Here is a 25,183-nt window from a genome sequence, read left to right on the forward strand (position 1 = left end):
CTTCCTCCACAGGCCCCTCCAAGTCCTTAGAGGACAGCTAATTGCTAATGAGCTGCAAAGTTGATGCATTTTTCATCTTGTCTTTTCTCATTTCCCTTCTATTAACTCCAGGTAGATGTGTCAATCAACAGAGACATGCTAAGATGGGGAAAGAGAAAAGAGGAGGAAAAGTTAAGAGGCAGAGTCTATTCCATGTGGATAAATAACTCTTGAATAAGTGAGACGACACCTGCCCAAAGGGGATGTGTAATGGAATGAAATAATGAATTTTCTTTCCTTCCTTCCTTCCTTCCTTCCTTCCTTCCTTCCTTCCTTCCTTCCTTCCTTCCTTCCTTCCTTCCTTCCCCCCCTCTCTCTCTTTTAAAAATCAGATTCACCCATCTCCTTAACTAATTCTCCATTTCCCTTCTGCTCTGTTTGGTCCTTGTTTCTGAGAAAACACACCTGTTTTCAAAGAATGCAATTTGTTCTGTGTTTCAGTCAATCGTGCTATCTCAGTGTAATGCCATTAACTGCAGGCTTCTGTATCTTCCACCATTGAATCACTGAATTGCCTCTCCACACTAGAGCCCTCCTATAAGTTAACACAGGCAGAGAAACGTCATCTTGTATTGACAGTTCTAGCAGAAAGGCCCCTAGGAGGTAGCCTGGAAGTATTCCCACATGCAAACAGATATTTTCCAGTTTTACAAATTTAAAAAAAAGTGTAAGAAAAATACATTGCCTTTTGTTTGATCTGGAAAAGATCAAACAAACAGTTAAGTGAAGTGAAAACCATGTTGCTTATGGATCTGGTTTGTGGGAAAGATTCCCTTCAGTTCTAGTCTCTGGAGTGTGGGTTCCTAGATGTCTGTGTCAAAATGTATCTGGTCAACACCTTTTTCTAGCAAGCTCAGAACTTGCAGAGTTACTGTCTATAGCTGCTTACACCTCAGTTTCTGTATCCCCTTCAATCTCTTTTTTGTAGAGACAGGTAGTACTTCCAGGATCATGCCCTGGTTTCTGGGAAGAATGGGATTTCTTTTTTCTTCCTACTTTCTTTCTTCCTTCCCTCCATCCTTTCCTCCAAATTTTTTCTATGACAGGGACAGAGTCCAGGGCCTCGTACATGTTAGGCAAGTGCTTATTCCCAGACACCCATTTTTTTCATGTGTGAACACGTGTGTGTACCTATGTATTTATGTGGGTGTGTGCATGATATTTCGTGTATGCGTGGATGTGTTTGTGTGGGTGTGTGCATGTGTGAACATGTGTGTGTTTCATGTATGCATTTGTGTTTGTGTGCATGTGTTTGTATTTGTATTTGTGTCCAATTGCAAACACGTGTTTGTGTGGTTGTTTTGTGTGTGTGTGTGCGCGTGCGTGCGTGCGTGCGTGCGTGCGTGCGTGTGTGTGTGTGTGTGTGTGTGTGTGTGGTGTGTGTGTGTGTGTGTGTGTTTGCTTGTGCAGGTGTGTTTCATGGGCATACTTTTGTGTGTGTGAATGTGCGCATGTGTGAATTCATGCATGCGGAGGACAGAGGTTGGTGTCAGATGTCTTCATTACTTTTCACTTTAGTTTTTTTGAGGCATGTTCTCTCATTGTATAGACTAGCTGGCCAATGAGCTCCAAGGACATATCTGTCCCTGTGGCCCCTTCCCTCAGGACTGAGGTTGTAGATACTCTCCACTGTGCCTGGTTTACCTCTGGACTCTAGAGATTTCGACTCAGGTCCTCATGCTTGCACAGCTGTCACTTTAGTGGCTAAACCGTCTCCTCAGTGCACCTAGGGGTTTAAACACACAAGAAGAAAGATCCCTCCCACAGCTTGCTGTATGTCCAGAGAGTTTGTCATCTGAGTAATCAGGGTTTTTCTTCTTCCTGCTGTCAAAGCTAAGTCTCCACACTAGCCATTGGCTCTGTTCTTGTCCTGTCCCCTCAATGCTGAAAAAGCTACAGCTTGTCATTCTGTGACAGAAGTGTAGAATCTACAGTGACTAAAAACTATCAAAAGTCATATCAGCTTTGCTACAGAGAACTAGGAAGCCATGAATAATAATTTGGTGGTTGTTGAGAATTTCACAATCCTAGTATATTATATAAAAATGGAGGAGACTCCCTAGATATCCAATTAAATGTTTATGTGTAATTAGCCTGCTGAAGAGTATCATATTGTTGGGATTTATATAAACACAAAATACTTTTGTTTTCTTACTCCTCGTTTCCAACTGTATGGTGTTGATTCCCACTTACCTGCAGGGAAGCAAGTTCCTTAGCAACATCTAATTTCCTGCCATTTTCAATTATTAGGAAAGTCTCATTTGGGTATTTAAGACCTGGTCCTGTTCATTTAAAAAAGATTAATCTCAAACGTGTTTCAAAGAGAATCTTTTCTCCCTCACAGTTATTTGGATTAAATATGTGTGTGATTTTATTGGTTTGGAGGTGTTTTTGAGACAGGGTTCTGAAATATCTCTTTTCCTTTTGACTCTAGATCCTACGGAGGGATTATTGTCAGTCAGGTAGGAGGGAGGAAGTGAACACAGTATATTTTCATAAGATGGGTAGAATGTCCAGGATGGGTCTTGGCCTATTCACCCTGGTTGAGACAGATTCTCTCTCATAAGGCATTTTCTGGTGAGGTGCTGGTCTCTGCACTGTGTTGTACATTGTTTTCTGAAGGTAATGTCACACTCTGCATTGCTTTGTGTGCAGAAACAGACTCTGCTCCCTTGGCCTTTTCAGCATTCACATAGAAAACCCTTCCTTTGAATCAGGCACACCATTGCTTTGGGACACCGTGGTGCCTCTTCACAAGGGGTGAAAGCATCCGGTAGGGTCTTCTGTCTGAAGAGAACTCAATAGGGCAGACTCTTCTAGCTTCTTCCCATATGCAACACACTGGATCTCCCAGAAATCTCTGCAACTTGCTGGGCATTAGGCTAGAAATTCATATTAACCTTACATTCCAGAGGACACATCAAGAGGGTATTATATCCCCAGGCTTCCAAATGATGGCTCCGGGACAGTTTTCTTTGGATGGCAGTACCGTGGTGGGTGCCAGATTATTGCTCTGAAGATTCTCCTGGAAAAGTTAGAAAAACTTGACAGTCTCCAGTCTTTAGAAATGGCCTAATCTTCTGACAGAGGGAGGAGGAAAGAATCTAACCATCCCTAATTCCCCATAACACTGGCAGGTGAGGTCTGTGGTCTGGCAAAAAGGGTGGTATGGTGGATTTGACTGATAAAGAGGACCTGAAAAGAATGCTTGGTTTCAAATGCCAGGTGTTCTCTTTAGAATATAGAGTAAGTCATTTTATTGCTAGTCTGCACCAGAGTCCAGGATGCTGAGACAGTCTGTTATGCCCTCATTATAACATGTACCCACTGGGAGATTGTGAGAATATATGAATATGTATTGCATCCCAGACCCCCAAAAGTCCAAGCCACCCCTCTGTCACTCTTCTCAGGAGAAATTATTACACAAACTCAAACCAGAATATGCTAACTGACAGCAAATGCAAAGAAATGCAACATACTTGGATTTTTCTTATGACTTTTTATTTTTCTGATTGTCAAGTTTCAAAGTATTGAAACTTGGGGCAGCAGAGATAGGCCAGAGACTAAGCACTGTCTGTTCTTCTAGAGAACTCGGGGTTGAGTCCCAGTACCTACTTGACAGCACATAACCATCTGTAAATTCAGCTCCAGGGTATCTGCTGCCCTCTTCTGGCCTTCAGTGCATGAGGTGTGCAGACGTACATTCAGGCAAAATACCCGTATGCTATTAAAATAATGATATAATTTAAATCTGAAAACCTCGTGTAGATGACTTTATAGTCCTGGAGCCTCAACAGCATGTTTATTCTGTTGAGGAACCCACTCTGACCTCTAGTCTCATTAAGAAACTTAAATTTGTGTAAATACCTTTGTGATCTCTAAGAACACAAATTGTAGGCATGAGTATAGGTAATATTTTTCACACACACACACACACACACACACACACACACACACACACACACACACAAATATGCATGCACCTAAACACCTTATTTTAGTTGGTACGTGACATGAGTTAATGTCTGGGGTGCATTTTTAATCTTACAGGTATAAGGAAATCAAGGAACACCACCATTTTATGCCTCATAATAAGCCTGGCTCTGACAATTAGACACTCTCTTGGAGTCTCAATTTCCTTAAGAATGAAATATGGATAATAATAGTATCTATTTATGGAGTTGTGAGAATCAAATGGGTTAATTCATGGACAAGCACTTAAACCTAAAAGAGGGTCCGGCAGGTAGCCAACTCACAAATAGTTATTAGCATGTACTCGTTGGGACGACGGAGGCAATGGGAGTTTCTTACATTTTGGATATTTCCCGATAGTTTTGAGATTAATGAAACTAGCCTTTTCTTTTTGATGACGTTTCAAGTGATTTAAAGAATTGTCCAGAGCAGAGGTCCATGTGGTGTGAGAAATCGTTCCTCAGGACTAGTGGCGCCTCACTTGGGCGCCGGGTACCAGCAGTGCTTTAAAGTAGTCACGATTTCAGAGGGCAGGTAAATGAGCTCCCTTGGCAGGGCAGGCATGCAGAAACAGATGAGAATATCCGAAGCCATCCATATTCCCGAGATTGCGCTGCGGGAAATTCATCAAGTGGGAGACCTGCGCAGTTCTCTCTTCCTGCCCTAATTCATACTTAGTCTTCTTTTGTCCTCTGTCGGCTACAGTCAGCTTGCCTTTGAAGTGCTGTGTGTCTGCAGATTGAGACCGAAAGGGAAAGTTTGACCTAACGATTCTTCTCAAATGGCTTCTCAATATTTCATTGATTGTTTCGGCCTCATCGCTTTCCTACCTTCTGCTCACGCACAGCTCTTATTAGGTTTATTGGCCTTCCCTGCACAGATTGATTCAGATGAATTTCTGGATCGAGAGGCAGCCCAATTATCCATTTATTTCTTGCATCTTTTCTAACTTTTCCATATCAAGCGTTTGTTCTAAATTCACCGTGGGTATCGGGACTGAGCACTCAAGCTCCCCAGCAAATATTTGCCAGGCTGTAATTTTTTATCAACTGTCAAATTTAAACATGGTCAATCTTATTCTAATTTGGTCTGCATAAACTGTACTTTTGGTTCTTCGAGAAAGCAAATGTTAATTTTAGGTTTTTCTTTGGTAGGTGTTATCCCCTCATTTCTCATGCATTTTAGTTAAAAAAAATAAACAATTTAGGGGCAGTAGGAACTTCATTTGGACTTAAATGTTAAACAGAATGTATTTTGATAGGAACATAAAAATATGTAGAGGGCTGGGTTTGGGAGCCAGTGCGATCATCTGTTTGGGAGGCTGTTCTTAATCCTATTCCACTTTGTTATAACCTCAGGGATTCTCCAGAATGGCCCCAGTTCCTTCATACTGCCCTGCTGCTGCAGTGACCTGAGTATCAGGGGCTATTTTATCTGGGGTTTGGCACCTGTGGTGACCACCTGCGGTAGTAGATTGCATTTGAACTGCCAGGTGGGGTGTGTGTGTGTGTGTGTGTGTGTGTGTGTGTGTGTGTGAGAGAGAGAGAGAGAGAGAGAGAGAGAGAGAGAGAGAGAGAGAGAGAGCATTGTAGGTGGGTTTTGGGGAGAGACACATCACAGTAAATTTTCCCAACCTTAATTCAGAATACTTATGTAACACAGACTAGTGTAATAACCCAGGCTCTCCTTGAACATTTCCCTGTCTTGGCTTCCCAAGTACTGGGGATTTACAGACATATATGGATCCAGAATAGATAATACAGTCAGATGCTAAATTAATATTTAAGTCCCTTACTCAATAGCTTATAAAAATACACAACAATGGTCCCATTATTGTACATGTCTCGCTTGACATTGGGAGCCATGTTCCATGTTTTTTGTTCATGGCTGCTATCTACTGTTAAATCAGTCCTTTTTGTTACTATTTTATCAGGGAATTCCTGGTACTATGTAGTCTTCTTGTGTTGGCTGAAGCTGTGCCTCCCCTGGGGAGTATTCTATGACTGTTCTAATCCAATATGATCTGTCAATAAACCTGGCCACCAGCACACTGCTGCTCACAGGGCCCATGAAGAGGAGCTTAATAGGATCCAGTCAGATCTTATACAATTTGTCTATGACTTTTTTTTTTTTTTTGAGGTACTGTAGCATAATTGTGATAGCAATCACGTGACCCAAAAGCTTAAAATATTTACTCTCTGGCCCTTTCTCAGGGGAAGTTCATTAACACTCGTCTTGAACTAAGAGAGGGCCTCATGTGTCTGCCCTTCAGTATGACCTGCGATAAATGTTTCTTATTTTGTAGTTTATGAAAACTCTTTTAAATTCAGCATAGACTTTTTGTATTTGCCAGACATTCTGAGCATTGAACAAATAATCACAAAATTACACTTGGAAATTGAGGTGAGTCTGGGCAAGGAACAAAGAGAACTCGGGAAGCAATTGCATTTTCAACAGAATACATTTATTATTGTTGTCTTGTGGTTGCAGAAAAGACCCTAAGAGTTTTACACCTAAGCCACCCCTTTCCAGCACAGGGTTATTACTTGTTACCCATCTCAGCTTGAGAACGTAAGTCTTGGAACTGGGAAGATGGTTCAGTGGGGCGGAGCATTTTCTGGGCAAACATGACCTGGGTTTGAATCTCCAGCACCCATGTGAAAAGCTGGGTGTTACCGTATGCTTGTAACCTCGGTACTTGGCATGTTGTGGGGAGAGAGAAAGATTCCTGGGGATGGGTGGTTAGCCAGGCTAGCTGAAAAACTGAATTCTAGGTTCAGTGAGAGATCCTGCCTCAAAGGAAGAAGGTAGAACATGATAGAGTAAGACACTAAAGGTCACCTCCTGAACTCTTCACGTATATGTGCACACCCTTCATACACACACACATTCCACCACCAAGACAGATGCACATACACAACATCATGTCTTGTCAAGTTTCTAGGAGGACATGTGAAGGTGTGACAATTAAAAGCTCTTACAAAGATGCAAATAGGCACATGGAATTGAAGATTGGCATTTATTTCAGTACTTAATGGAATCTCTATGTGTGTCTCTGTGGGTAAAAGCGTAACTTGGCTTGCATGAATGTCAGATTCTTTGACCTAGTGGTATAAAGCTAGATTCACCGGTCTCTCTTCCCGCCTGCCTAGCGGCCAGCCCATTCCCAGGGTGGAGTACACAGAAGAAGAAACTAAAACTTGGGGCATTGTGTTCCGGGAGCTCTCTAAACTCTACCCTACCCATGCTTGCCGAGAGTACCTGAAGAACTTCCCCCTGCTGACCAAGTACTGTGGCTATCGGGAAGACAACGTGCCTCAACTGGAAGATGTCTCCATGTTCCTGAAAGGTAAGACTGCGCAGGCCGCCCTTCCCTGCTCATTCCCCAACCCCATTTTCAAGGATGCACCGACACACCAATAGCCCCTTCTCTAAAAGGGAGAAGTAGAGGCTTAAAAAGAGGAGCATTGACTCAGTGATAGACTTTTGGCTGGAGAAATAGATTTGGCTCTTTGTGCAGTTATGGGCAGCTTGCTACATTCAGCCCTTTCTAAACACAAACTATTACTTATACTTACTACTGGAAATCATACATCTATGATCAAGCAGTTGAAGGGGTGGTATTTCTTTTGGGGGCTTCTGTTGGAATCTACCTGCTTTGCCCATGGTTGCTTCTTCTTCGTATTTCTTTTGGGGGCTTCTGTTGGAATCTACCTGCTTTGCCCATGGTTTCTTCTTCTTCTTCTTCTTCTTCTTCTTCTTCTTCTTCTTCTTCTTCTTCTAAGATTTTATTTATTTAATATGTATACAACATTCTGCTGCCATGTATATCTGCACACCAGAAGAGGGCACCAGATCTCATGGTTGTGAGCCACCATGTGGTTGCTGGGAATTGAACTCAGGACCTCTGGAAGAGCAGTCGGTGCTCTTAACCTCTGAGCCATCTCTCTAGCCCCGCCATGGTTACTTCTTTATACCACTCTAGGCTTTTACTTCCATTTTCACCATGCCATTTCTAACTTGGCTACATCAAGGTGGTTTGTTTTGTTTTGTTTTGTTTTTTTTTTTGTTTTTGTTTTTCCTGGGCAGGGTTTCTCTGTGTAATAGTTCTGGCTGTCCTGGAACTCACTTTGTAGATCAGGTTGACCTTAAACTCACAGAGATCCGACTGCCTCTGCCTCCCAAGTGCTGGGATTAAAGGCGTGTGCCACCACTACCTGGTTCTTCCTTCTTACAAAGACCTTTATGATTTAAAATCCCCACCTAGATAATATCCTCATCTCAAGAAGCATTATTCGATCACATCTCTAAAATTTATTGTTCCAAGAGAGACCATGTTTGCAGACTCAGGGTGATGAGGCTGTGGGCATCGTTGGAGGGCTGTTTGGCAGCTTTTCATCATTGTTTCTATCTGAACCTGCCAGATGCCACTTCCAGCTTTGTCACCCTCCACATGCTTAGCCTTTTCTTTCATTCTACCCTTTTGAAAAAAAGATTTATTTATTTTTATGTATATGAGTGCTCTATCTGCATGTATGCCTTTATGCCAGAAGAGGGCATCAGATCCCACTATAGATGGTCGTGAGCCACCATGTGGGTGCTGGAATTGAATTCAGAACCTCTGGAAGGGGCAGGTAGCCAGTGCTCTTAACCACTGAGCCATTTCTCTAGCCCTCCTCATTTTACCACTTCTACCCACACTAAGGTTTCTACCATTTTGCCATCTCCATTCCTAAGTGTTGTTTTCCCATTGACTATCCTGCCCATTGCTTCCACACAAACATCCCTCTCTGAAACATGACCTAAAATATTACTTTTCCCCTCACATATTTGTTTAGAAGCTCTCAGAGCTCCCTCTACTTAAAAAATTAAAACAACTGGGATTGACAAAGTTGTTAAGGGTAGGACTAGATTAATAAGTATTTTGAGTTTTGTGGTCTAAGATGAAACTCAAGGGAGTTATGTGGGCAGTTACATAGTCATTTTAATGTGTGCATTAAAAAGTCTAAAAACTATTCTATATTTTTGATTGTGAGCTTAGTCTTTAATGGCTGAGCCATCTCTCCAGCCCCAAAATCTATTCTAATACCATCAGGATCTCAGTCTGGACTCTCCCTTTGTTCTGACGAATGTCAAAAGAATTCATATAATGAGATACGCAGAGAATAGTGTAGAAAACAGAATTTATTATACAGTAAAGCAAAGTACACCCTCAAGGGGTGAGAGTAGATTAATGGCCAAAGGGATGATTGCTTCAATCTAAGTTTTATATTTCCAAAACTCTTTAAAACAGTTTTTCCTGTGGGACTTTGTCCTGTGTAGGTGATTGACAGACCTGTTTGGATAGACTCTTACAGGAGGGGACAATGATGTGTATTTTTTTTTGTTCTGTAAAAGAATACCCCATGCTAGAGAGAGATCTGACAAGGTTGTGACCTCCCAGAGCCAGGCCAGACAGTTATCTATTAATAACCTTCTGGGGGTATTGAGGATCTTTGTATCTCCTCCCAGGATCAGAGCGATGATTGCAATCTCATCCCTGTGGTAAGAGATTAGACTCCTGCTTGTTCGGTCCAGTTCTTGGTTTATAGGCTGTTGACTGAGAGGGAGGTGTCTGATCTTCGTGTCCTTCAAGCTTGCTAATATCTCCCTACCTTCTGAACACCACTGACCATCAGGGACACACAGACCAAACACCACCAGGACACACAGACATGACTAGGAGCTGAATTTGGAGGAGTCTGAACTGCTCAGCCTGAGTGTAAGGCTCTGACCCAGATCTCCAAGCATCTCCTGCAGCATCATTTGCTACATCATCCTTCTCAAACATTCTGCTCTTGCTGTGGGCTCTTCACATGTTTGCTCAAACTCTACTGTTTAATTCTTCAAGATTCAAAGTTCTGTCTCCTGTCAATCCTGGCTATGACAGCTATCAGGACTCTTTCCATGGCTTTCCTTCTATATCTCATGTGGGTCAGGATGCATGATAGCTTTATAGCTGGGCCTCTGAGAGCCATAGTGAGCTCCAACTGTGGAGGAGGAGCCTGAGTCTGTGAACATTGTCCACTACACACTGCATTTGTGACGGAGAAGAGACAGCCACTTACCAGCTGCACTTAGTTAGTACCTAGTGAAACACAGTGAATTCTACTGTGGTTGTAGCTACCCTGTTCTCCTGTCAGCCCTGCAGCTCACATTCCTGCTTCCCACAGAGCTGCATGCAATCTGTATGTTTACAATGGGATCTATTTCTCACTCTATAGAATTCACATTTTGCCATCTTGTTTCTCAGCCTTAGTCGTTAGAATATTATCCCACAGTTTTTGCCATATCGTTCTCCCAAGTTGCTATTTTCATGCAAGACAGTGTAGAGTTTAGTCTGAATCACTCTCTGGCTCATAGCAGAAATGAGGCAAGTTCAAGTGTGTGGGTTTGAGTTTCTTTTAATTAACTCATAAAAAAACCTCCTTTATATAAAGCAGAAACTTCTAAGCCAGTACTAGAGTCAAAGTTCTGAATGACAAAATTTTGTATTTTTCTAATTTACATGAAATAAAGTACAAAACTATTAAAATAAAAAATATTCCTTGATACATGAACTCATGCCTCACATGTGGGATATGCTGCCATACTGATGTAATATAGGAAATGAAGAAGATATGTTTATCCCTTTGACACTCGGGAATAATCCAAGTTGGAAATTTTTGGCATAAACATAATGCTGCTTGGAATTACGTTCTCCAGGGACGCCCGAGAACAGTCTTATTTCTACTTTGTACCAGAAATCCCAGGGTGGGCTTGTTTTATAAACCTAGTTGGCTTTGCCTCTTATTGCTGTTTCCATCCACCCTGAGGTGCTCTCTAATAACAAAGTTTTCAGAAGGGTGGGGGTAGGGAGTGCTGTGCAATGCTCGAATCTAGGGAAAGCCCTCCTGGGTACCACACTAAGAGGACAGCCAAAGAATAGAAGGCCCTGTTGTGCATGGAATCTAAAACAATGGGATATATGGATACAGAGCTAGACAATAAATCAGTGGTTACTGTGGTGGGGAAGATGTTTGTCAAATGATACCAAGTTGCTGTCATGCTCAGTGAGTAAGTCTAGAGACCTAACTCACACTGACTATGGCTGGGCACACTGTTACATAATGGCAATTTGCTAAGAGTAGATTTTTAAAAAAGATTTTATTTATTTATTATGTCTTCTGCCTGCATACCAGCAGAGGGCACCAGATCTCATTCAAGGTGGTTGTGAGCCACCATGTGGTTGCTGGGAATTGAACTCAGGACCTCTGGAAGAGCAGCCAGTGCTCTTAACCGCTGAGCCATCTCCCCAGCCCCTAAGAGTAGATTTCTATGGTGCTCTTACCATGCACATGGAACTATGCAGTGATAGGTATATTAGGTTGACTATTGCAATCACTTGACTGTGTGTATGTTTACAAAAACATGTTTGACATTTTAAACACCTATGTTTTTACTAAAAACAACCATATTCTCAAGAAGAGGGCAATCAATATAAAATAACCATTTTTAAAACATAGTATTTCAATAAAACCTTACATATTTTTAATAAAACTGAGACATTGATGATCTGTAGATTTATTTAGCTAATGGTGGCTTCTGATTTTATCGTATTCTTGTTTTCTTTCTACCCTAAAGCACTGTAGTATATAGTGCTTCAGTACCACTTGGAAACTGTGATTCTTTGTGCCAAACACAGAGCAACATACATAAAGACGCTAGGAGGGACTTGTACAAAAGCTACAGAGGAAACAATTCCAAGACGTTCGTGGAGTGAGAGACTCAGCTGTGTGTTACTCAACACTGGTGGATCCCCAGGGAATGAAATTGGGACTTTGTAGTAGGCACCATTCTAGGCTATAATCTCCTTCTCCAATATATTTGAGTTTTCTTATCCTGATTTGGCTTCTGAATTTAAGTCCCTAAAAATACTTTCACCTTTTCTTTTATTTATTTATTTATTATTTTTTATGTATGTTACTGTTTTGCCTGCATGTGTATGTCTGTATAAGGGTGTTAGGAACTTGAGTTACAGACAGTTGTGAGATGCCATGTGGGTGCTGGGAATTGAACCCAGGAACTCTGGAGAGCAGACAGTGCTCTTAACCTCCGAGCCATCTCTCTAGCCCCTACCCTTCCTTTTTAATGAACAATCTTGTTCTCCTGGAAACCGTCATTGGTGAGCATAAGCATATTTTAGTCACTAGAGTCCACAAACGTGATTTCTGTTAATAGGAGATGTCATCCATTCATCAGAAGTTTTAAAACCTGGATGGCTTTGTTTCTGGAACATCCTTACAAATAAGAGACCCTAAAAATTCATCATGCATGAATATATTATTTAATGACTGTCATTGCCAAAGACTTTTTCCAAAGGGTAAAAGTACACATACCAAGCATCAGAAATGGTAAATGAGCTTCTAGTTCTCAAAAGATTAACAAAAGAAAAAAATTGAAAATATTTATGCTAACAACTCGGGTGTGGGCCCTCAGGTTCTGAGGTTTGAATTTAGTTGGTTCTTTCTCTTGTCTCTTTAGAGCGGTCTGGCTTCACAGTGAGACCAGTGGCTGGCTACCTGAGCCCAAGAGACTTCCTGGCTGGCCTGGCCTATAGAGTATTCCACTGTACTCAGTATGTGAGGCATGGCTCTGATCCCCTCTACACCCCAGAACCGTGAGTACTGTGTTCTGAGCTAAGCTGCATATGAGGGTCACTGCCGTGTAAAGATGCTTACTTGACTTGATTTCATATTTTTAGCAGTGAGAACCATAGCACTTGTCTGAAGAAAGATCAGCATCTTCATCTGGTACCTCGGGCCTCTGATACTCTAGCTTGGTTCATGTCTTTTACTTTGTTGCAACACTTAATGTGGTGCTTGGGCCAGTCTTCACCTTCCCCTGCCCTCTACTCTGCTCCCCTCTGCTCCCCTTCCCTTCACCATATATTACATCCTGATTATAGTTCCCCCTCCCCAGGCCCTCCCCTCGACCTCCCCTCTACCCCAGATCCACTCCTCCTTTGTTTCCTTTCAAAAAAATTGGCAGGCCTTCCAGGGATATTGACCAAACATGGCATATCAAGTTGCAATAAGACTGGGCACCTCTCCTCATATTAAGGCTGGGTGAGGCAACTCAGTACTAGGGAAAGGGTCCTAAAAGCAGACAAAAGACCCAGACATCCCCTGCTCCCACTGTTAGGAGTCCCACAAGAACACCAAGCTACACAACCATAACATTTATGCAGAGGACCTAACTCAGACGCACACAGGCTCTCTGATTCTTGGCTCAGTCTCTGTGAGCCCTGGTTGGTTGATTCTGTGGGTTATTTTCTTATGTCCTTTAGCACTTAAAATTCTTCCCTCTCTTCTAAGGGTTCCTGGAACTCTGCCTAATTGGCTGTAGGTCTCTGCATCTGCACCCATCAGTTGCTGGATGAAACCTCTCTGATTATGATAGGCTCCAGTCTACAAGTATAGCGAAGTATCACTGACTTTTCCCCCTGGATGTGTTTGGTTATAACCCAGGTCTCTGAGTTATCCAACCTCTAGTTCCTGGTCTTCCACAGTGTCAGGTGTTGGTTCCCTCTTGTGGCATGAGTCTCAAGTTAGACCAATCATTGGTTGGCTACTCTTACTGGCTCTGAGTCACCTTTACTCCCCAGCACATCTGCAGATAGGACAAATAGGTTGAAAGTTTTGTGCCTGGGTTGATGTCCCAATCCCTCCATTGGAAGCCTTTCCTGGCTGTAGAGGATGGCCAGTTCGGCCTCTGTATCCCCCATTACTAGGAGTCTTCATTGCAGATGAGAAAAGGAAGGGAAATATCGGCATAGAGCCAGGACACATGTGCCTCTTGTTGGGAGATTCCCCATGGATTCAGGAGGTTGAGGTTCACCTGCACACATCATGGTACCTTATTAAGCTCTTCTAATCCTTTTTCATCATTCTCAAACTCAAAATTCTGTTATGCTTTTTCTGCAGTTCTTAGTTTCCTCTCCTGCCTCCTCTTCCTTAGGTTTTCTTGAGATTCCGTTTCTCTGTGTAGCCCTGGTTGTCCTGGCACTCAGTCTGTAGACCAGGATGGCCTCAAACTTAGACATCTGCCTGCCTCTGCCTCCTGACAGCTGGGATTAATACACTACCACTACCTGGTATTCTTAGCTTCTTGAATGTTCTCCCATTCTGTTTATCACTTCCAGAAAGCAATGAAGCATTTGATCTTTTTTTTTTTTTTTTTTTTTTTTTTTTTTTTTTTTGCCTGTCAGCTTTGCTCAAAAATCTCATTTTGTGGCCCTTTCCTTGCCATGGAGTGGGGGTGGGGGGCTAAGAGTAGACAGAGAAGCCATAAGATTGTGTCATATAATGGTTGTGGGTGAGCAGTGGGGGCGGGTGGTGGGGATGGTGAACTGTGAACCCCAATGGTTAAACAGTTAACTCTATAATAAATGGGATTATATAGTCTACAAGTGCCAGATGCCCTACATTTTACTTACCATACTTAAAAGTGTAGTGCTTATTGGGAAACACCTATGTGCTTGGGTAGGTTGGGAAAAAGACCACATCTTGCTGCCCTGGGCTGATGGGATAGGAATCAATGGTTGGTATGTAAACAGACAGGTAATAATATGATGTGAGGTGTCAGTCGCACCAACAAGTGCTGGGTACTGTGAAGGTAGATGGAGCAGGAGGAGGATATGGAGAATCAATTGTTTGACCTTTTGCTGTGGGTCCCCAGGGTGCCCTTGACAGACAATGTTGAAGCAGAGATCTGAGTGCAAATATTGCAGGGTAGAGAATTCTAAGTCAGAAGAGTGAGCAGGGAAGGAAAGACCCCGAGGCTGCAAGCTGCCATGGTTGTCTGCCTCCCTGGGCCCCCTTCAGATGAATGCCTCACCCCAATTTTAGGCTAATTTCTTGCCCACGGTTCTTCAAGGCACTCAAGTTATCACTTTGCTTATGATGCTGTTTTCCTTGAATAAGCACATGATTTATGGGCTGCCAAGGTCTTCACTGGGGAGCAGAGAGCCCTCGAGGTCTGAGCTGTTAAGTGGCTGATAGTGGAAGAGGTGGGCAGGGATTAGAGCTGAGCTTCTGGTGCTCCCATCCCCCTCCTATGTTGGCACGAGTAGCTAGCCAGGTGGGTCCCTGTAGGGTCACTACATTGTTTTTTTAAGCTCTATTCAGCTTCTCTGAAAGTGTTTCAGGGTAAACAAAGGTTACTTATAGGACTCCAGACATTTGGAAAAGAAATGCTTCTTAGTAGAAAGCTCAAAGGAGTGTTGTCAGAGTTAGAAAGGCAATCTCTAAATCTAGCCCAGAGGGTTTACAAATGGCCCTGTTTACAAATAGCAGGCACTTTGTTAGCTCTCTTTGAGTAACTGGCCCTCCTGAGACCATGATAGCGTGCCAATAGGTATGCAGAAAGAGAGGGCCAAAAATGTGAGATTTTAGCCACAGAAGTCTATAATAACATCTTGAGATAATGTGTTACGTTTTTACCAAGTACTTACAGCCAACTCATTCAGCAATATTTATGTACAGTGTTAGCAGGGAGGTACAGTCAATTTAAAGATGAATACAATATAGTTTGCTTTTTTTTTTTTTTTAAAGGCAGTTTACATCTGGCAAGGGAGATAGAATCACAAATAATCAGAAAAGAGTTTGTTTAGGGCTATTGCTTGGGTACATGCAAAGCATTTAGAAGAGGATCCCAGAGGATAGAACCATTCAGAGAGAATGGAACCCAGAATAGAAGTTGGGAATGGTGAGCAAGGTCTGCTGGAAAGAGAAAAAAGGAAGGCTTTCCAAGTCAAGGGAAGAGCAAACCTGAAGTTGTGGAGGCAGGCAGAAGGTATTAGTAGCAGGTTTTGTAGAGCAGAGTGGAGAGGGCACAGCTTATATCAGAGGGTGGGAGCCATCAGAGTACATCACAGTCATTTGTCAACATAGGCAAAGGGGTTTTGGGTTTTGGCAGGTGCTGGGAACTGTCCAAGGTTCTGACAGTTGCCGTATTTGCGTTTGAGAGAGAGGACTGGCTCTGCAGAAGTGTGGATCGTTAGCTGGGCTGTTCACAAGCATCACATTCAGTGTTGAGCTAGGGAGAAGCAGTACACTAGTGGGGTGTCTAGTTCATATTCTCTTAACCCTGTAGGAAAGGGCTTAATGATATTTTTGTGACTGCAGTTAAAGACAAGGAGAGGGAGGGCCCCTACGGTAGTGGTAAAGTTTTTATTGAGAAAGTAAATGGCTTGTTATTTTTAGTAATTATTAAGAATACTGGAAGAAGACAGAGCTTGGGGGGATGAGGAAATTAAGGAGGAGGATTTGGGTTGGACTATGCTGTCTTTGAGATACTCAGGGTTGGCATTTCCCAATAAAGAAGACTTCAGTTCTGGAGTTCAGAAGTGAACTTGAAGATTGTACTATTAAAGTATTGAGAAGTTGAATTTTTTATTATTTGAGAATTTAGTACAGTGTATTTTGAGCATATTCGCCCCTACTCCTTCCCATAACTCCACTCAAATCCACTCCAGTCCCTCTACCTCCCTAACTTTGTTTCTTCTCTCTATTTATAACCACCTGAGTCCAATTTGTGCTGCCTAGATAGTTCTAGGTCTGGAAGCTATCAACCAGAGCAGGATTGATACACCAGAGGCCACACTCATAAAGAAAACTGACTTCCCTCCCCAAAAGCCATTGGCTATCCAAAGATCCTCAGTTATGCACTAGTCCCCACCCACAAGCAGGATGATTCCTGAGCTCCTCCCCTCTCCACATGAGAATGCTGATTGGCTTGACTTGTGCATATAGTCACAGTTGCCCACGAGCTCATGAGTGATGCAGTTCTGTCATGTTTCAGAAGATACTGTTTCGCTTCTGTCTGTCCTGACTTCTGGAGAACTTTCCTTTCCAATTATATGAGTGCCGTGGACACACAAGAGGAGACTGAGTTATGGCAGAGAACCTGGGAATTCACTAATTTGGTGTTTTTATTAACTTATTCTTTGATTATGGTGTGTGTGTGTGTGTGTGTGTGTGTGTGTGTGTGTGTGTGTGTGTGTGTATCATTCCTCCTTGGGGGGTTCTATTGCTTGTGTGGCAAGACTTTGGGGATTAGTCTATCTCTTCAGCCTTAAATTTAATAATAATTATTGTTTAAAATTATTTTGTTACAAATGATGAACTATATATAGGGCCCAGAACTCAAAGGGTATACTGTAAACATCGAGATCCTTTTCTTCCTCTTGAACTTGATTCATCCTCTCCAGAGGTCACTCCTGATACTGGTTTCTATTATATCCTTCCAGAAATATGTTATGCAGAATAAATTCTCTGCAGAGATCCCCTTAATTCTTGCAGAATGCAAAATCCAGTCAAGTTTTAGCCACATGGTTTGAACACATAAAACACTGTACTTAGAAGTGCCCTTTTGTGCTCACCAACACTCACAGGCATTGTCTTTGTAACGAAATCCCATTTTCTCAATTGAAAACCATCAAGAAGGGCAGATCCTTTAATTTGTGAGGTGCAGCTTGGCTACTGTGTTTGGTGCCTGTTCTTCACCTCTAAATTACAGCCCCCAGTTGTTGAACTGTGGTGGTGGAGGCAGCACTAATGAGACAAAGGTGAGCTGCAAAGGCCTGGAATAGAAATAGGAATGAAAGCAACAAAAAGACATTATCTGAAAAAGGAACTATTTTTTCTTCCAGTCTAGTTAGAGTACATTTTGCTCCAAAAATTTCAACATATATTGATTTTTAAAAACATGTCTTGGCTCATTTATATATTTTCCCTTTTAAAGTACTTTTATTAATTTTTTATTTTATGCATATGGTTGTTTTGCCTTAACATATGTCTATATACTACTTGTGTTGCTGGTACCTACAGAGGCCAGAAGAGGAGGGCATCAGATCCCTTGGAACTGAATTACAGATGGTTGTGAGCCACCATGTGGGTACAGAGAATCTAACCCTGTCCTCTGCAAGAGCACCAAATGCTCTTAACCACCAAGCCACTCTAGCCCTCCTCTACCTTGTCCTCAGTTTCCATTTTATGTTATTGAAAAATTGTTTTCATACAATATATTCTGATTGCATTTTCTCTTTCAACTCCTCCTAGATCTTTCCTAATCACCCAAGTCCATGCTCTTCCTTTTTCTCTCCCTAAAAAGAATAATAAAAAGATAAACATAAAAAACAAGAAACACATATGACACAAAATTAGAAACCAACAAGCAAAAGACCAATAAGACAAAAAAAAAAGCCCAAGCACACCTACATGAGATAAAGATTACAAAAGTACCACTGAGTTCATTTTATGTTGGCCATCTATTACTAGGCATGGAGCCTGCCCTGAAGTGTGGTTAATAGGGCCATTGAGACTCCATTGGAGAAGACTATGTTTTCCTTTGCAAGTGGGTACCAATTTCAGATCACTTCCTGGTTATGGGTGAGAGCCCAGATTAGCCTCCTGGAACTTCTCTGGCTTGAACTTGTGTAGGCTTTGTGAGTTTATATGTGAAGCAGTCCTATTATGTCTGGAGGACACTTTCTTTGGAGTCATCCATCTACCCTGGCTCTTACAATCTTTCCACCTCCTCTTTCTCATAGCTCCCTTAGCCCTGAGGAGAGAGTTTGATGAAGAAATTTCATTTAAGACGGAATATTCCAACATCTCTCACTCTCTTCACATTGTTCGTATTAGTTGTGTGTTACTTCTCATCTGTTTGAAGAAGCTTTTCTGATGGTGGTTGAGCAAGGCACTGCTTTATGGGTGTAGCTGAATGTCACTGAGTCCTTTTGTTGCTAAATTTCTTTAGCAGAACAATAATAGATTTTTCCCCTAGGATCATGGTCTATCTAGTCCCAGGTTCTTGGCTACAATGGCAGTATTGGGCATGAGATACATCTTATGGAGTGGGCCTTAAATCCAATCAGAGTGACTAGTTACCTTCACAATATTTGTGCCACTATTGCACTATTGAGCCTATCTCACAGGCAGGTCGCCATCGTAGGTTGCAAAGTTTGCAAGTGGGTTGATGATTATATTTCTCTTCCGGTAGCATGCAGAGTACATTCCATACCATTAATGCTACTCAGTAGGAATGAGTCCTCTAGTCAGAGATTGGCTTTTCTGTGTTCAATGAGATACATAAGTATTATCTTCTGTAATAAGGACTTAGCAGTTCGTGGAGAGCAACTGATAGCTTTGGCAATAGCCTGAGATGTTTGGGGATTTCCATGGGGCCTTTTTGGCCAAAAAAAAAAAAACTCTATATAACTCATTCTTGGCACTGGGAGGGGGGTCGGTTCACTTGATGGCATAAGATATCTAGTTGGTACCTTGTCTCCCCCATTATTTGGTGACTGTATTTAGATTTATCTCACCCAAGTATATATTTTGAGATGCTTCTCAATAACAGGTTTCCCTATGGCCTCTCTAGTGGCACAGTACTGTTGGTTGTCCCTTTCCATCTTCCCTTGCTTATCCCTCTCTTTCATCCTCTTCCCTATTTAACCCTTTCATTCTAGTCTCCCCATGCCTCTTTCTCTCCATAACAATATATTATATTTCCTCCTACTTGGAGGAGCTCTCCCCCCCCCCCCCGCTCCACCTTGTTCCTTATTCTGGGTACCTAACCTCTATGGTTGTATTTATTATACCACACATATTGAACCCGTATCTTTTTTCTTTTTTAGATTGGTTTTCATGTAGCCCAGGCTGGTTTTGAACTTCGTATGTAGCCAAAGATGGCCTTGAACTCCCAATCCTCCTGCCCACCCCCACAAAAAACCAAATCTGAGTTATTTATTTGGGACTGGGTCTCATGTAATCTAGGATTCTGTTCTTAAACTCACTATATAGTTCAGAGTGACCTTGAACGTCTAATGCTGTCTTCACCTGTCAAGTGCTGGAATTACAGACATGCATTACATTGCTCAATTTATGTGATTCTAGGGATCAAACCCAGTGCCTCATGTATGCTAGTCCAGTACTCCACCAACTGAACTATATACTAAGCTCCAGATTTTGCATTTTAAAGACTCTGGGTTCTTTGAACTTGGGCAGACAGTAAGACTTAAATTTAAAAAGTGATGGCACATTGGATTGCTTCCTTGGGGGCTATCTTTGTAGCCTGTAGCACTGTAGAGAAGCCTAGTGAGTTGGTGATTCCTGGCTTTTTTGGTTAGAGACACTTTTCCATGTGTTTATGCCTGGGTTGAAGGTCATTGATTATACAAGAAGCAGAGGATGCTTGCTGTTTATTCCTGGAGGTGCCCTACCTCAGTGTAGGCTGGTTGAATGCTTTGATCAGCTGTGATCCCAAATAATGCTGCGATTAATCAAGTATCAATTCCAACAAATGATTTCCTTTTATAAAACATCAGTTGGTCAATTCAGAATTATTTTAGTAAGATCATTCATCTCACACAGTAGAAAGAGTGAGAAGCATTCAAAGAGCCAGGTTACATGGACATAGGGACATAATCCAGTTGTATGCTGATAACAAGATATGTGATGTCCTTAAAGCTTCCCGTTTTGATTTTTTTCAAGATAGGGTTTCTCTGTGTCAATTTGGAGTCTGTCCTGACACACTCTCTGTAGACCAGGCTAGCCTCGAACTCAAAGAGATCCGCCTGCTTTTGCCTCCCTAGTGCTGGGATTAAAGACATGTGCCACCAACATCTGGTCCGTTTTGATTTTTGTCTGTGGGCTTTGCCATGTTGTACCCCTTTCTACCCCATCTTCTTTTAGGACAGAATTTCTTGCACTTTGTGGCTGCTGCTATTGTTGTGTATAGGGAAATGTCCTGTGCATTATAAGACATTTAGGAGCATTGGTAGCCACCACCCATTAGCTGTTGAGAGCATCTTTATTGGATGCCCATCCCATTTGCAGAAACCTAAGCTGTTCCCCAGAAGACAACATTAATTTGGGTTAAACACTGAAAAAGGAGTAAGAAATCTGACTTTTGCCAATGACTGAGCTTTCCCTTCAGAAGCCACCTGTAGACCTTTGTCTTCTTCCTGATGTAAAAACACTGGCATTCCTTTGTTTAACATTTGTGAGTCCCTTCTTACACATAGATGAGAAAAATCTGATCTTATGAAACCATTAACTAGCCCCCATGGGATTCTTCATGTGAGCAGGGAGAGGGAGTTGAAGGTGAAGAAGAGGGGATGGCTGTGAGAGACACAGAGACATACAGCAACAGACAAGATAGAAAGAGATAGAGATAGAGATAGATAGATAGATAGAGAGAGACAGAGAGAGAGAGAGAGAGAGTCTCAACCTTCCATGAAAGGCAAGGCAGATGATTTATTCTGCCTGGAGCAACTCTGTTGAAATCCTCTTGGATTCAGCTCAGTTCCTTTTCCAGTCAGAGGTGTCTACAGCACCTGCCTTACTTCGATGTTAGTCTTTACAACACTGCCTGGCCATTATTTGCTCACATGCCCTTTGCTCTGTAAGACTCTCATGAACTTAAGGCCAGCTGGCAAAGGTAATTTAGAGATGGGAAGAGTCAGAATTGATGTGGAGTGGATTTCTAACCCTGGCTTGCAAAGGGAAGAGTGAGTGACGAGTACCCTAATCCATGGGTGGCAGTGCCCCCAGGAGATGCCAGACTTGAGGTGAGAAAACGGAGCAGAGAGTACTTTAATACATGGTCTCAGAACTGATCTGAGCTCTGGAGAGAAGCCAAGGTTGCAAGGTCCAGATGAAACTAATGTACTTGGTGGTAGCAGGCCCTCTTTCTGAATGCCTGTTGTCCTCTACTGATGTGTGTAGTTGGAAGTTTTTCTCTGTCCCACTGGTCCCCCTGGACCAGTTTTTCACCTGCCTGCCAGGTCCCTACAGTCACTTTTGAAATAATCATATATTAAGTATAATCATTTGACCAATGGCTCAGACATATTACTGGCTATTTCTTTTATTAATTAACCCATTTTTTAAAGCTGTGTATTGCCATGAGATTGTGGCTTAACAGTAATGCTCTGGCATGTTATTCCTTCGGCAGCTATGGTGTCTCCCTGACTCAGCCACCTTTTCTCTCCATCATTCTGTTTGGATTTCCTGCCTAGCTATATTATGCTTGGCCATTGGTCAAAACAACCTTATTCATCAGTCAATAAAAGCAACATACATTCACAGCATACAGAAGGACATCCCATATCAGATGTGTCTTCCACTTACCCCCACAGCTTTACTGACGTCATGAGCTGATGCTGGCCATTCCTCCATGAATCAGAAATTCTCACATGTTCGTTTCTTCAGAAAGACCCATAAGGCTTTAATGGTGGGGTTTTTATTACCTTGAGAGGTTATGAAGTAGCAAAGAACTTTGCCTGCCTTACAAATAATTCACCTCATGCTATGTTCAAAATTATATGAACTATGTTAAATATTAAGATAGAAAATAGACACTCACAGAGAAGGGACATTGGGCCTGCCATGGGCTTTTGAAATCTCAAAGCCTACCCTCACTGACTCACCACCTCCAATAAGGCCACACCTACTCAACAAAACCACACCTACTAATTCTTCCCAAACAGTTCTGGTAACTGGGGACCAAGCATCCAAACAAATGAGCCTGTGGGGGCCATTCTCGCTCAAACCACCACAGTGGATGACACTGAAGTAGGCAGGGGCTTCTCCTGGGAGAAGACTGAACTAGGGAGGTAGGGACAATTCTGTATTTGTCTCTAGAGGTTTCTAGGGGGCAGGAGGTGGAGTTGGGAATTGATTCAGTTGAGGAAATTCTTGTATGTACAAAAAATAGAAGTTGGAAGGAGGGGTCTTTCCCCACCACCCCTTGCCCAAGCAGCTTACTTGGGTCTGGTCTCTGATACCAGGCTTCCGGTTCTTAGAGATACTTAGATTTTTAGTTGCTCTATTGATCCTACTCCCTAGTGTCTATTTCAGTTCATTTGGCTTTCCTTTCTGGGGTAATTTCTTCTGATGGGATTGTGGTCTCCATTCTTCGGAGTTCTTGTAGTTTTCTTTAATGTGCCCTATGCTAAGTGGATGTTGAACACTGGTAATTTCATTTGTATGTGTACATTACATGTATATATGGTTTGTAATTCTATTAGTGGTCACTGTAGCCAATGACACTGTAGAAAATGCAGGCAACTTTAGTAAGAAATACAGTTTAAGGAAGTATCTTTTCCTGGACTCATAATACACACTTGCATTAGTTACTTTTCTGTTCTTTGTGGCAACATAGAAGAAAGTTTATTTTGGCTAAAGGTTCCTGAGGGATAATTCTGTCATGGTGGGGCTGGTGGGGGGAGGTCAGGGCATCAAACAGGAGGCATGGTGGCTAGAGCAGAATGCTAAGGGCTCACATCCTTTACCATGAAGAAGAGATTAAACTGGAAACAGTGTGAATCTTTGAACTCTGAAAGTCTACCTTTCCTACTATCTCCAATAAGGCTCTATCACCTAAACCTCCCGAAACTGTGCCACAAACTGGGGACCAAGTGTCCAAATGCCCAAATGGGAGACAATTACTGTCCAGATCACTACAACACCCTTCTTGATATGCCGCATGAATTGCCAGGGCGAGGAAATAGAGGTGGTTAGGGAAAAGTCTTATTTTCCAAGCTATTGCCACAGATCTATATAATAATATAGTCTCATTCTCTTCAATATAGACTGAGCCTGCCCTGGCCTAGATTTCTGGATGAAGTTAGAGGTGTCTAGGTGTCTCAGGGTTTAGAATATAAACATACCTCACAACAGAGTGGAAGCCACACCCATAGCCTATCCTCCTCAAGCAATTTCCATTTTTCAGAGAAGGGCAGCCAGAATTTAAACTTGTAACACTGTAATAAACACTTGTAACACTGTTCTTTGAGTTCAAGCCTGTGCAATGCACCTTTCTGTACGAGTTAGTTTCACTTGCTTTCTACTGCTATGATAAAATATCCACCAAACACAACCTGGAGAGGAAAGGTTTTTCTTTTTTCTTTTTTGACTTGAGGATCACAGTTTTATTATCCAGGGGAATCAGGGCAGGAACTCAAGACAGGAACCTGGAGACAGGAACTGAAGCAGAGGCCATGGACGGAGTGATACTGGTTTGATCCTCATGACTTGCTCTCTTTGATTTCTTATACCGTCCAGGAATACCAGCCCAGGGATGATACTGCCCCAGTGTACTTGGCCTTTTCACATCCATCATTCATCAAGAACATGCCTTACAGACTTGCCTCCAGGCAATCTGATGGAGACATTTTTTTTTTCCCAAAGGAGGTAGTTCTTAGGCAACTCGGCTCATGTCAAGTTGACAAAAAACCAGGATAAGAGATGTAGCTGGAGTGGAAGAAAAGAAAAGCATAGTTGCACCAGAAATTTCCTTAAAACTGTCTCAATGAAAGCATTAGAAAGTATACATTTTAGATGCTGTGTTTAGCATGTTGGCAATACAGATATATTTGGTATCCTATAGCATATGTTCATTAAATCAAGGAGCTGTGTTTACTGCTATGTTGGGATGATTGATCCTTCAGCACATACTCATGGGGCATAGCTTCTGTCCTGGTGCCATTGCTTGTCAAATCAAAAGCAGCCTTTGACCGTTAGGACCTGGCAGTGTTTACTGCCACAATACACCTAAGTGCATGCACATTAAGTACAATCTTTCTTGCTCACGGTTGAACTGTTGAGGCACAATTAATGCTAGTTTTAAATATAACTGTTATAGAGTTTAAAAAAGGCTTTTTGCACTTAGGTCCTTCCCCCCACCCCTTTGTAATCACTACTGTGTTTCTACTTTACAGGAAAAATCAAAGTGAGTTACCCAAGGTCATATTATTCATTGTCTCAGGGAAGTGAGTGCATTTTAAGTTTAACTCTTGGTTATTAACAACAGAATTCTCCCAGGGCTGGCAGAAGATGGCTGTTTCCTTTCCTTGGGGCTCAGCTGTGAATCCTTGTTAGAGTGGGAATAGCAGCAGGTGAAGATGCAGGCTTTATACAAAGCACGTTTATGCAAAGGTCTGCTGGTCCCTTTTGATCTCATGTTTACCATCTTTCTCTGCTGGGGTCTTTGGGTCTTCACACTGGTCCAGCATGAACCCTGGCCACCATGAGTGTTTTCAGAATAGGCTCTTCCTGAAGTCAAGTCTGGGCCTGATCTCAGG

At 42.2% G+C, this 25,183-nt stretch overlaps 1 protein-coding gene across 2 annotated transcripts in view; it reads left to right on the plus strand.

The window, feature by feature from the left end:
- Tph2 (tryptophan hydroxylase 2) overlaps positions 1-25,183 on the plus strand; it is a 102,911-nt gene that overhangs the window by 31,256 nt on the left and 46,472 nt on the right. For both annotated transcript variants that reach the window (XM_035451292.1, XM_027392395.2), the window contains exons 6-7: positions 7,164-7,360; positions 12,574-12,709. In XM_035451292.1, the coding sequence (XP_035307183.1) occupies positions 7,164-7,360; positions 12,574-12,709 (333 nt within the window). The remainder of the gene's footprint in view (positions 1-7,163; positions 7,361-12,573; positions 12,710-25,183) is intronic.

Source organism: Cricetulus griseus (assembly GCF_003668045.3).
Source record: "Cricetulus griseus strain 17A/GY chromosome 1 unlocalized genomic scaffold, alternate assembly CriGri-PICRH-1.0 chr1_0, whole genome shotgun sequence".
In the NCBI taxonomy this organism is placed as follows: Eukaryota; Metazoa; Chordata; class Mammalia; order Rodentia; family Cricetidae; genus Cricetulus; species Cricetulus griseus.